The 13309-nt window shown below is 45.0% G+C and overlaps 1 protein-coding gene across 2 annotated transcripts; it reads left to right on the top strand.

Moving 5' to 3' along the window:
* Nucleotides 1-650: 650 nt before the first annotated feature.
* gyg2 (glycogenin 2) lies at nt 651-10014 on the top strand. Of its 2 annotated transcripts, none has more exons than XM_084454149.1 (9): nt 651-867; nt 1308-1446; nt 3495-3669; nt 4500-4662; nt 5233-5359; nt 5474-5792; nt 6255-6374; nt 7273-7401; nt 7952-10014. In XM_084454149.1, exons 1-9 carry the CDS (start codon nt 861-863, stop codon nt 8123-8125), a joined length of 1353 nt encoding a protein of 450 aa, XP_084310275.1. In that variant the 5' UTR covers nt 651-860; the 3' UTR covers nt 8126-10014. The 2 variants fall into 2 exon arrangements, with proteins under 2 accessions (XP_084310275.1, XP_084310274.1); XM_084454148.1 differs by having other exon boundaries at nt 5474-5798.
* The last annotated feature ends 3295 nt before the right edge of the window (nt 10015-13309 follow it).

The following is a 13309-nucleotide window of genomic DNA, read 5'->3' as shown; positions in this document are numbered from 1 at the left end:
AGTGTAATTAATGCAACGGCTCCCTTGTGCTGTAAATACTAACTAATGCTGCTTCTGTTTCCTCCGGGACCTGTTCACTTCATCCCTTCACTTCAGTTAGTTCAATGAAAATCACATTTTAGCTTCTTTTATTCTTTAAAAATCTTTCCTTGTTATCCAGTAAACACCTCATTTGTTAGCTTGATAGAGTTGTTTTTGTTGATGTTTAGGTTCATGTTTGTTTTAGAATTTCAGTTCTGATGAGTTGAGGAAACATGTTAACTAAGATATGTGTCCTAGACACTGACAATAAAGGTTGTTTTACAATATTCCTTCTCATTCTTTTTGAAATTGATATTCTGTCTGTAATAATGTGTCTTTGTTTTTCCGCTGATGTGTATAACTGAAGGATTGACTAGCAGTGCCGTGATCAGTACAATGAACCTGTCCATGTAGTTAAGGGGATTGTTTGTTGAATCTTGCACAAGACCTGGCATAGCAGCTTCGTCTGTAGTTGAATGACCAGCTGAATGACCACATGACCAAAAACTCAAATAGGACGTCTAGGATTTGTGTGAGCTTAGCCAATAGAAACAGGAGATGAATGAGGATGGCTTGAGGTTACAGCCCAGGCCGCCAATCATGCCTCATTACAGCTGATGCACCTTCATGGATCCGTTATTGATTTTACTCTGCAAACAGAAATGGCTTTAACAGGTGGATTCATTTGCACCGACTCCCAGAATTGAAGTCTTCTTGAGGCTGACTGATAGATCTACTGGACTCTAATTCCATCACATTTTGGAGATTTTGGGGAAATTAAATCGGATTTCTGTCCCCTCCTGTCGTCCCAGAGGGAAGAGAAGCGCCCGGGGGCCACTATGCCAGGTGGGTGCTTATTACTGTTGTTATAACCTGCATATGACACTAAGTCTTTGAAAGGAAATTAGGAAGTGAGAGAAAATGGACTACATGTTCTGACTAGGGCACCACTCCTCCATACACGGTCTTTTGACTTTCCTCTTTTGTAGCTTATGTTATCACATTGTCTTTTAACACATTCTGTTCACCTCATTCCGTGTAAGGTCAAAGAGCAGTGGTAGAATACGCACTGGTTCCGTCTGCCAGACAAAGTGTTTAATTATAGCCAGGCATTAGTGACCCATGTCGGATATAGAAAAAGGCACAGTTGGAATGTAATGCCAGCGCTAGCCAGTAGCTCACTGGCAGTCCAGAGAAGGTTGGACGCCAAAATGAATCATGAATACAGTCAGGTGTGCGTTGCTGTCAAGACTACAGATCCATAGAGCTAACCCCCCCTCCTCCAGGGTCCCAGGCCTACGTTACCCTGGCCACGACTGACGCCTACTGCATGGGGGCCGTGGTGGTGGCCAAGAGCCTGCGACGCCACGGGACCACCCGCCGGATTGTCGTAATGGTCTCACCCAACGTCTCTGGCCAAGCACGGTAAGAGACCCCTCCCTGTCTCTAAATCTAGGGCCACAGCATCGGGGGGGGGGGGGGGGGGGTCACCTTCAACTGGATTTTATTACAATAGTCATAGAATAGACCTGTAATAGAATCCTAGAATAGACCTGTAATAAACCTGTAATAGAATCCTAGAATAGACCTGTAATAGTCCTAGAATAAACCTGTAATAGTCCTAGAACAGATCTGTCATATAGTCCTAGAATAGACCTGTAATAGACCTGTAATAGTGTCCTAGAATAGACCTGTAATAGACCTGTAATAGACCTGTAATAGACCTGTAATAGAGTCCTAGAATAGACCTGTAATAAACCTGTAATAGAGTCCTAGAATAGACCTGTAATAGACCTGTAATAGACCTGTAATAGACCTGTAATAGAGTCCTAGAATAGACCTGTAATAGACCTGTAATAGACCTGTAATAGAGTCCTAGAATATACCTGTAATACACCTGTAATAGAGTCCTAGAATAGACCTGTAATAGACCTGTAATAGACCTGTAATAGACCTGTAATAGAGTCCTAGAATATACCTGTAATACACCTGTAATAGAGTCCTAGAATAGACCTGTAATAAACCTGTAATAGCGTCCCAGAATAGACCTGTAATAGACCTGTAATAGAGTCCTAGAATGGACCTGTAATAGACCTGTAATAGAGTCCTAGAATAGACCTGTAATACACCTGTAATAGACCTGTAATAGAGTCCTAGAATAGACCTGTAATAGACCTGTAATATACCTGTAATATAGTCCTAGAATAGACCTGTAATACACCTGTAATAGACCTGTAATATAGTCCTAGAATAGACCTGTAATAGACCTGTAATAGAGTCCTAGAATGGACCTGTAATAGACCTGTAATAGAGTCCTAGAATAGAGTCCTAGAATAGACCTGTAATAGAGTCCTAGAATAGAGTCCTAGAATAGACCTGTAATAGAGTCCTAGAAGAGCACTCACTTTGTCTCTTTCACTAGCCCTGCCTATCATCAGTCTCTACAGCTCCACCCAGTGGCGTTACACAGTATCAATAGTACCACACTGATCTGAGATCTGCTCCATCCCTACATCACTAGCAGGTCACTCAGGTCCTCTGACTGGGGCTTATGGGTCATCTCCTGCTCAGGGATCAGAAGTAAAGGTGATCGAGTCTTGAGGCTCCTAAATTGTGGAAGCCTCCTTCACTGGACTTAAGATCTGTGGTCTCTGTTGTTGACACCTTAAAAAAGACTCATCTATTCAGACGGCCTTTGACTAGCCGCGTGTGTCTGGAACTCTTCTGTGTTTTTATGTCCTTGTCCTTACTATTTTTAACTATGTTGTAACTGTGGAGCACTGTGTGACCCTGCTCTGTGTGACCTGCTCTGTGTGACCCTGTGACCCTGCTTTGTGTGACCCTGCTCTGTGTGACCCTGCTCTGTGTGACCCTGCTCTGTGTGACCCTGCTCTGTGTGACCCTGCCCTGTGTGACCCTGCCCTGTGTGACCCTGCTCTGTGTGACCCTCCTCTGTGTGACCCCGCTCTGTGTGACCCTGCTCTGTGTGACCCTGCCCTGTGTGACCCTGCTCTGTGTGACCCTGCTCTGTGTGACCCTGTGACCCTGCTCTGTGTGACCCTGCTCTGTGTGACCCTGCTCTGTGTGACCCTGCTCTGTGTGACCCTGTGACCCTGCTCTGTGTGACCCTGCTCTGTGTGACCCTGCTCTGTGTGACCCTGCTCTGTGTGACCCTGTGACCCTGCTCTGTGTGACCCTGCTCTGTGTGACCCTGCTCTGTGTGACCCTGTGACCCTGCTCTGTGTGACCCTGCTCTGTGTGACCCTGTGACCCTGCTCTGTGTGACCCTGCTCTGTGTGACCCTGCTCTGTGTGACCCTGCTCTGTGTGACCCTGTGACCCCGCTCTGTGTGACCCTGTGACCCTGCTCTGTGACCCTGCTCTGTGTGACCCTGCTCTGTGTGACCCTGCTCTGTGTGACCCTGCTCTGTGAAAGGTATAAATCTGAATCCACCTGCGTCCTCCTCCCTGTAGTCTCTGTCTGGACCGGGTGTTTGACCAGGTGCTGGAGGTGGATGTACTGGACAGCCGTGACCGGGCTCACCTCGCCTGGCTGGGCCGGACAGAACTAGGGGTCACCTTCACCAAGCTCCACTGCTGGACACTCACTCAGTACAGCAAGTGTGTGTTCCTGGACGCAGACACACTGGTGAGTTCATCGTTTTAATCATCGTTTACGCCTTTGGAAAACCTGCAAGATAATAATCATTGCTGCCAGTGTTGGACCCCGGAGTCTATAATTGATTTAAAATGTTGAGAGATAATGATTGATGTTTCAACTGATACTCTATTAACAATATCTATCTAATGTTAGCTAAGAGGTGTGGACAAAATGCTCATACAGCACAGTTTTATGTGAAACACATGTATTTATTCCCTCAAAGTCAACAGAGACGTTTTCTACTTGCTCGTCCGTTGCCGATTTGTGCAACATTTCTCTGTTAACATGTTATTGATTGATTGAATCAACACTGCTGTCAGAGCGGACATGGGGACGACCCTCGTATCTGTTCTCTGTCAGACGGGTCTTGGTTGAATGACATGGCCAAGTAAACAACGTCTACCCTGGAGGTCACGAGGTCGTGTACAATGTTCAACTGAGTCAGAACCTGAACGTTCCCACACACCCAGACATAACTTATAGTTATATAACTACCAGTGCGCTACTAGACAATGATGTTGTAGCTAAGATAGTGCTCCAGTGTGCAAACCAGCCAGTCTCAAAACGTCCACGCTGCCGTTTCAGAACCAACAACATCTGACATCATACATATTGGCATAACTGTTATTTTGGGCCTTACTCTGGAAAATGCAGGGTTGCCAGGTTCAGTATCAGCCTGTGTTCTCCCCCTATTCCTTCTGTGAAGCGCATTGTGTTGCCTTTGTGTATAAAATGTGCTACATCAATAAAGTTTTTTGATTGTTATTTGATATTTCACCCATGGTCGCCGTCCTTCTTGTCTGGGCTCTGACCGGCAGGTGCTTTGTAACGTGGACGAACTGTTTGAGCAAGAGGAGCTCTCCGCTGCACCCGACCCCGGCTGGCCAGACTGCTTCAACTCCGGCGTCTTTGTGTTCAGGCCTTCGCTGGACACCCACGCCAGGCTGCTGGAACACGCACGGCAACAAGGAAGCTTTGATGGTCAGGCACTCGCTATTGTCTTTCACTTTAAAGGTGCAGTAGGCGGTTTGGCTCAGAAGCACTTTTTGTTATATTCTTTTGCTTTAAAATAAAAAAAAAAAAAATTGCATTATGTATGTAATTTTCATGACATACCAACAGCAAGCAATAAAGTGCTAAAATGAAATAAATCTATAATCTGTGGAAGTCGCAGGACTGTAATAACTGTGTCCAATCATTTTGAGTTGGCAACTTCAAATGATTGGATGGCTCACCTGCCTGTCAACCTCCCTACCTGCCTAGTGAGGGCTATTTCCTTTCCCCCAGTTTGGAGGAGGGGCTTTGGGGGGAGAACAGAAGGGAGGGGCGGGAAATTTGTCGGTTGCATTTTTCTTGCAAATGTTAAAACTTTTTCCGAAGTCTAACAGAAAATCCCAAAATCGCATACTGCACCTTTAATAGACCTACCTATTATGCTCTCATAGAAAAAAGCATTATTGGATAGATATTTATTGAATTACAGTCATCTCATCCATAAACTAGAGCTGTGTTATACTACAGTATACTATACTGTATATGTGTTGTTTACAGGAGGAGACCAGGGACTTTTGAACAGCTTCTTCAGTGACTGGGCGGTTAAAGATATCAGCAAACACCTGTCCTTTCTCTACAACCTCAGTAGCAACGCCGTCTACACCTACCTACCCGCCTTCAAACAGTGAGGATCTGCTGACTCATTTATTCAGAGTCCAGTTTTTACCTGTAACGTTGACCCTCAGTGTCTATTTGTTCAGAGTCGATCATATCATGCTGAACATTTGGTCCCACGCAGGTATGGACATAATGTCAAGATCGTCCATTTCCTGGGTCTGCCCAAGCCGTGGCAGTCACGCCCCACACGGGCAGCTGAGAATGCAAGCTCTTCTCTTGGACAGTTTGTGGACCTGTGGTGGAAGGAGTACCACAACGACACAGTCCCTGGCCTGGCCGAGACAGAACCGAGTCCAACCAGACAAGACCAGGATGGAACAGAGAAAGACCAGGATGTAACAGAGAAAAACCAGGATCTAACAGAAAAAGACCAGGATGTAACGGAGAAAGACCATGATGTAACAGAAAAAGACCAGGATGTAACAGAAAAAGACCAGGATGTAAGGGTGCGTTTCTCGTGCAGAGAACTCACACGCGGATCAGAGAAACTGATTTATTTGATTTAATTTAGGTTGACAGTGATGTGATTGAACTGAATCTTGTAAAAACCAGTCTCCTTTTGAAGTCAAATCAAGACATTTCAATAATTCCTTTGAGGAGACTTAATGGTTTCACTAGCGGTGTTTCATCCAACAAGACAACACTATGAAGGCAACAGAGAGAACGTGTCTTACATAATGAGGCAGGAGAGGGTTTGACCTTTTGCCATGTTTGAACTTTTTGTTTGCGTTTGGCTATTTGCCAGTAGATGTCACATGTTGCTCACCTACATGCATCGCATAGGACACTTTGCCGGTGGGGAGGGTGGTCATTGAGGGGGTCACAGTCCAGGTTCTTGGCCTAAACCCTCCCTAGCCTGGGGGGCCTCTCTCAGCTCATACTGGTCACTGTTGCTCCTCCAGAGTCAGGAGAGAGAAGCCAGCGAGTCGTTTGTTGAAGACCTGAAGCTCCCAGAGTCTCAGCTCCCAGAGTTCACCTTGACCGCTGAGACGCCCAGGTCACCGGGGACACTGATCGAGATGGTGAGTCTGGAGCCGTTTGGACTTCTGTGTGACTGACGATGCGTTAGTTTAACTGAACTGTCTGTAAATATGACTTATTTACATGTCTGAAAGGATACGGGAGCTGTGGAATTCTTACAGAATTGAATCCATCCTTTTAAGCCTGCGGCAATTTTGACTCAGCAGGAAACAATTGGAGACACGCTGAGTTACATCAACACAAACACACACACCTTGGTTTGTGATTCTAGAGACGGCTCACAGAGCAACGTGACGCCCATAATTCATGAATCACTAGAGGAGAGCACAGAGCAGAACAAACTGGTTTATTTTTCAGTACTCAGTCACATGTCAGTCTGAGTCACATATGAGTCACATATGAGTCACGCTCAAAGAATCCACACCTAGAGATGAGATGGAAAAGACAGCAAATTATAGCAAAGACATTCCTCAAAGACATCTAGTGATTCTTCTTTTTCTTTTCCAACTTTACTGTTATTTCAACTGCTGAAACGCCAAATTTCCCCCTGGGGGATCAATAAAGTATCTATCTATCTGTCTGTCTGTCTGTCTGTCTATCTCTCATCTATCTATCTATCTATCTATCTATCTGTCTGTCTGTCTGTCTATCTGTCTGTCTGTCTGTCTGTCTGTCTGTGTCTCAGTCAGTCAGTCAGTCAGTCAGTCAGTCAGACAGACAATGTCAGAGGAATCAGTTATTATACTGTAGCTGTGTTGTTTTCATGTTATTATACTGTAGCTGTGTTGTTTTCATGTTATTATACTGTAGTTGTGTTGTTTTCATGTTATTATACTGTAGCTGTGTTGTTTTCATGTTATTATACTGTAGCTGTGTTGTTTTCATGTTATTATACTGTAGCTGTGTTGTTTTCATGTGAAGCTGTTGTCTTCCCTGTAGCGTACACAGCCAGAGGACACCTTATTGGTGGAGGTGGGAGGAGCTGGTGATTGGACAGATACTCAGGACCCACCTGGACGTGAGGAGGGGTCAGGGGTCACTGAGGCCTCCAGCGAAGACCCACAGGCGGTATGTCAGCTGTTCCTCTGGAGAACACGAGATGGGAGTTTATTCCATCAGAACAAACATCCACACAGCTTTGGTCATAGATGCCATAGAACCATTCCTACCCAGACACAAGACACATTTACATAATGTATGGATGGATGCAATTTCCAAACAAGAAAGGCAATTCATGTTCGAAACACAACTCAATTTACACCCTCCGCACTGGGAGGGGAAGGATGAAACAGATGAACAAACTAAACTCTGAACACGAGTTCCATTTTTGAAGCAACTGTCTGTTTATTATCTTAGACTAAAACTGTTAACAGTCACGTGTCAAGTTATTCAACTACATTGTTTGATCTCAACAAAACACAAACTGTACAACCCTTTTGCAATACATCCTCCCGCTATAAGAATACCAATCTTTGGACGCATGACAACAGGAGATCAAACAGAATGAGTTTATTCTAAGTCTCCCTCATTTCATTAGTTATTGATGTGCCAACTGTGTGCATGGACCAGCTAATCGTTGTTATCTGTTCCCGTTCTGGCTGTTTCCTGGCCGTTCCAGACGGGCGCTGAGACGGAGGACGATGACCTGCAGCGGCGCAGGAAGTGGGAGGCGGGTCAGGCGGAGGACGATGACCTGCAGCGGCGCAGGAGGTGGGAGGCGGGTCAGGCGGATTACCTGGGGAGAGACGCCTTCCACAACATCCAGAAAAAACTGGACCGATTCCTCTATTAGCTCCTTAGGAGGGCGGACGCCCAGGAAATACCAAAACATGTTTTTATTACTGCTGTGTGACTGAAGCTCGTCTGTCTCTACATCACTGTCACCTGTCACAGCATGATGGCTTTCAAAATATATTCCTTTTTTTGTGATAACATTGGCAGATCCAAAACATTAACAACACATACAATCATACAAGGGATGTTAACAGTTAATCGACTATCGTTCTTATCAATTAATCGACTATTGTTTGTTAAGGTTAACAGTTATCGATTAATGAAAATCCTTGAAATGTGCAACCCTAAATCATACAATACCTACGTACAATCTTACAAGATTATTTATGACCCATTCCCTCCCTCCCTCCCAAAACTCCCACCCAAGGACGCGCAGGACTGCAAATACACGCTTATCACAATGGTTGTCAAATACAAAAGGCATTTACATTGTAATTACACCTTTAATTACATCTTTAATTGCACCTTTAAGGTGATTCATTTTATTGTTTACTATTCACTGAAGGAAAACCAATTAACGCTTGAAAATTAGACTTTTATTACTCTGATAGTTAGGCTTTTAATTATCTGACAGGCTTTTATTTATTTTACAAAATAAGCCATGCAGCCCCACTGTTTGCCACTGGAGGGCGCTGTGGCTCTTTCCTTTCAGCATCTTTCTTAGTACAGTACAACTCCAGCACTGCTGTGTGGGTCAGGCCTTTGCAATATTAGGAACAGTGAATAGGTTCTTACAGTTCTGAATGTGTGCTACACACTTCTATCAGCAGATGAAACACCTCCAGTTAGAGTGGAGAGGTTGATTTATTACTGACAAGAGAAAGGTCATAGGTCAGCCCTCAATGTCATGCTGTACTCAGTAATAAATACTGAAAGACCAAACAACCTCAGGGGTAAAACACATGTACTTTATTTAAGAACTCACTCATATTCTTGCAAAAACAAGTCTCACCAGCCCCCCGCCCGCATCCATGTGGGGAACAGTGCGAGCGTTATGTAGAGAAAAGACCTGCGCTTAATTGACTCCAGTAAGTTATCAGTCATCCCTTTAATCAGTCCGGTGGCCCCAGATGAACTTTATTTTCACAGCAAGTATTCCATAACGCTGACATTACTACGACCCTGCCGAGAATGCCACTTCTAACCCAAACTGCTTATTTGGACAATCCTTCTGACTCTGACACCCAGATGTTCCAGGGAATTCCACGACGTTGGGGTACATTAGCAACGGAGGCCGGCAGGGCCTCTAGCAGTCTAGCAGACTGCATGCGCGGTTAAACACTGGACACCGAGGCTGCGTTCCGAATCGCATACTTCTACTTCTTACTACCAGTACCTACTACAGCTGCCCTTAGAAAGTACGTACTTTGCAAGCAGTAGGCATCCAATTGGGACATACTACCTTGTCATAACATTGCGCCCTGAAATTTGCCCACATCCGTCGCTGTCCATAACGCGACATTCGTCTACAGCTGTCAACTCGCGCATGTGACGCACATTTCCGCTGCGCACAGGATTGTGGGTCAGAATAGCCAGAAAAGCCTGCTGGCTTGCATACTGCAAAATACGACCGGATGTAGTAGGACATCCTGGTATTTTTGCCATACTGCATGTGGCATTCTATGTATTGGGACATACTACATCCTGTTTTGGCATACTATATAGTAGGGTAGTATGCGATTCGGAACGCAGCCAATCCAGGCCTACGTCCGCGTGGAGAGGAGTGCGAAGTGAAGCCTGAATTATATTTCTATGGTGTCCATTTTGTTTACAGCATTTCAAGTGTTTTCAGAAGAGTGGACACTCATCCCTATCAGGAAGAGCAGTTGTAATCATCCGCGGGTTCTTTGACAAGGTTGTTTGTCTGATATTCTGCCAAAAAATAAAGCGCTTCAATCTAGACCGTCCTTTGGATCAGGTTAATGCTGTATGGATCGAGCTCTGTGTGTGTGTGTGTGTGTGTGCGTGCGTGGACGTTTGTGTGTGTGTGCCTGTGAGTGTGTGCCTGTGAGTGTGTGCCTGTGAGTGTGTGCCTGTGAGTGTGTGCCTGTGAGTGTGTGCCTGTGAGTGTGTGTGTACATGCGTCCATAGTTTTGATGTGAGGCGTGTCTTGATTGCAGTGATATGAATAAGGTTTGATAGCCCGACTGTCATCGAGCCCTAAGCGCCTCCGTATGTTCGCGGTTAACTTCAATGCCGACTTTGAACCTGAGTGTGGACGAGCCGGCCTGGTCCTTCTCATTCATTTGAGCTGCGGTCGGAGCAATAGGATCGGATTCTATTACCACACAATTCCCCTCAGAAGCCTAATTAAGGATGGATTGCAGAAGGGATCACATTCAGCTGTGGATTACCAGGGCCAGAGGGATCGAGTGAAGGAATTATCCAGAGGTCATTAATGCTGCATAGTGACAGTTATAAAATCATTTGATTGACAAAAGTCCAATTATCTGCAGTCATGCTCTCTGGGTTGTGAGGTTGAAGATAGTCCCCTGCTAATATGATTCGGGAGTGTTAGTCATTGTTTAAGGGGGAAAAATTGTCCATTGTTTCTGCTCACAGGTGCTGCAGTATGTTTCCCTGTGGCACTGCAGTAATCTTTGTGCCATATGTTCGCTGCAAGCCAACACATGTTGGGCTTCTATCATGTGTTCAAGTCACACCCTGATATACCACACACCTGTTGGTCAGCTTGGTACTACAGGAAATGATGTCATCAGTAAGTCTTTTACCTCACTCCGCTCCAGAGGGCTTCACGGGCCGCTGCGGTGCATCATGGGAAAGCTTTTGGAAGACAGGGCTCACGCTGTAGAATAATGTCCACAAGTAATTAGAAACATGACACCCCTTTATATTGATTAGTGAAGTCACGCGATGTGTCTGAAGAGACAGTGTGAGTTCAGTTTTGAGAGCATATGCTTTGTTGCTAGACAACCACACACAACCGCATACTGTAGCCTACATGAGAACACCCAGGACTAGAAGCACTGGAACATACAGCACTAAATCTGGCAACCTTTTGTCAAGATCTTAAAAGAAATACACAGAAGGGAGTGTGGGAAGTTGAGGTTTTGGGAATTTGAGGTTGTGGTAGGCTACAACTCAGCTTTCATCATTGGGGAATTCAACATTTTGTTCCAACGACCACACAAGAGTGGTACTCACAGAATCTAAGCGTTTTGTTCAAGATCTGGCTGTTAAGATTGGTGTTAAATATATTGTTATTTTTAGACGTATTCACCAGAATAGACTAGAGATCACTGATCAACTGCTATTTGTAGTAGCCTAATACCATACCATACCATTTTATTTATAGAGCACATTTAAAAACAACAAAGTTGACCAAAGTGCTGTACAAGTCAAACAACAATAATACACAAAGAACACATAGTAAAACATACGCAGTATGTCACATAAAAAAGGACAAGTCTCTTAGGCCATGTCAGGAAAACGCCAAAGAATATAAGTGAGTTTTGAGGCGTGATTTAAACACCTGCAGAGTGGGGGCCTGTCTAACATGCAGGGGTAGCTCGTTCCAGAGCTTAGGGGCGGCCACTGCGAAAGCCCGATCCCCCCTGAGCTTCAGCCTGGATTTGGGGACAACCAGGAGAAGCTGATCAGAGGACCTGAGGGACCTTGAAGGAGCATAGGGTTCCAGCAGTTCTGAGAGGTAGATGGGTGCCAAGCCATTTAGGCACTTAAAAGTAAACAGCAAGATTTTAAAATCAATCCTAAAATGCACAGGAAGCCAGTGGAGCGAAGCCAGTACCGGGGTAATGTGCTCTTGCTTACGTGTACCAGTTAGCAGGCGAGCGGCAGCGCTCTGGACTAACTGCAGGCGAGAGAGAGAGGCCTGACTGACACCAACATACAAAGCATTGCAGTAATCGAGACGAGAAGTCATAAAAGCATGTATTACATGTTCAAAAACACAGCGTGATAAAAAAGGTTTGACCTTGGACAGCCTCCTGAGCTGGAAAAAACTCTTTCCTACTACGGCATTAATTTGTTTGTCCATCTTTAGGTCACAGTCAATTTTCACCCCTAAATTAGTGGCAGTTAGCTTCACAAAATGTTTAAAAGGACCTAGATCAGCAGGAGGAAACACATGGGCATTGCTGGGACCAAACACCATGACTTCGGTTTTACTGTCATTAAAACATAAAAAGTTTAAAGCTAACCAAGCTTTGACATCTTCCAGGCATGCCAACAACAGTTTTAAAGAGTCAGGGTTGTTTTGTTTCAAGGGCAGGTAGATTTGACAATCATCTGCATAACAGTGGAAGGAGACTCCATGTTTCCTGAAAATAGATCCTAGGGGGAGTAGATACAACATAAATAAAATTGGTCCAAGAATTGAGCCCTGGGGCACCCCGCAAGGGAGAGATGCAGTGGCGGATACAGCGTCGCCCAGGCTAACACAAAAGCTTCTCTCTGACAGGTATGACCTGAAAAACTCCAGAGCTGAACCTTTGATGCCAACCCAGTGCTCCAGGCGGGAGAGCAGAATATTGTGATCCACTGTGTCGAAAGCGGCAGTAAGATCCAACAGTACAAGAAAAAGAGAGTCACCAGAGTCCGTAGCCCGAAATATATCATTAAAAATCCTTAGGAGTGCAGTCTCTGTACTGTGCAGCGCTTTATACCCAGACTGGAACACTTCCAAAATACCATGTGTGTTCAAAAACGACATCAGTTGACCGAGTACAATTTTCTCCAGAACTTTGGAAAGAAACGGGAGCTTGGAGATTGGCCTGAAATTGGAAAGGACAGAGGCGTCCAGGTTAGGCTTTTTGATCAGCGGTTGCACTACAGCATGTTTAAAATTTACTGGTACATCTCCTGCGAGGCTGTGATTCATAATGTTCTGGACATCTGGTCCTATAGCCCTGCTGGCCTCTTTGACAAGCCGAGGGGGAAGGACATCTAAGGGGGAGCCTGAGGGCTTCATAATGGAAATTATTTCCTCTAGCTGGGAAAGAGACACAGGCTCAAATTGGCTAAAAGTAGCCAGGCAGGTGACAAAAATAGAGGGGTCGTGTGTTGGGGTGGAGATGCTGGCTCTGATGTTGGCTACCTTATCAGTAAAAAACTGCAGAAAGAGCTCACATGTTTCAGAGGAAGCTTCAGGGCGGACTGACTGGGGGACATCAAGAATGTCATTAATAGTTTTAAACAGAAC

The sequence above is a fragment of the Borostomias antarcticus genome (assembly GCF_949987555.1).
Source record: "Borostomias antarcticus genome assembly, chromosome: 19".
In the NCBI taxonomy this organism is placed as follows: Eukaryota; Metazoa; Chordata; class Actinopteri; order Stomiiformes; family Stomiidae; genus Borostomias; species Borostomias antarcticus.
This window is presented reverse-complemented; position numbering and strand designations above follow the sequence as displayed.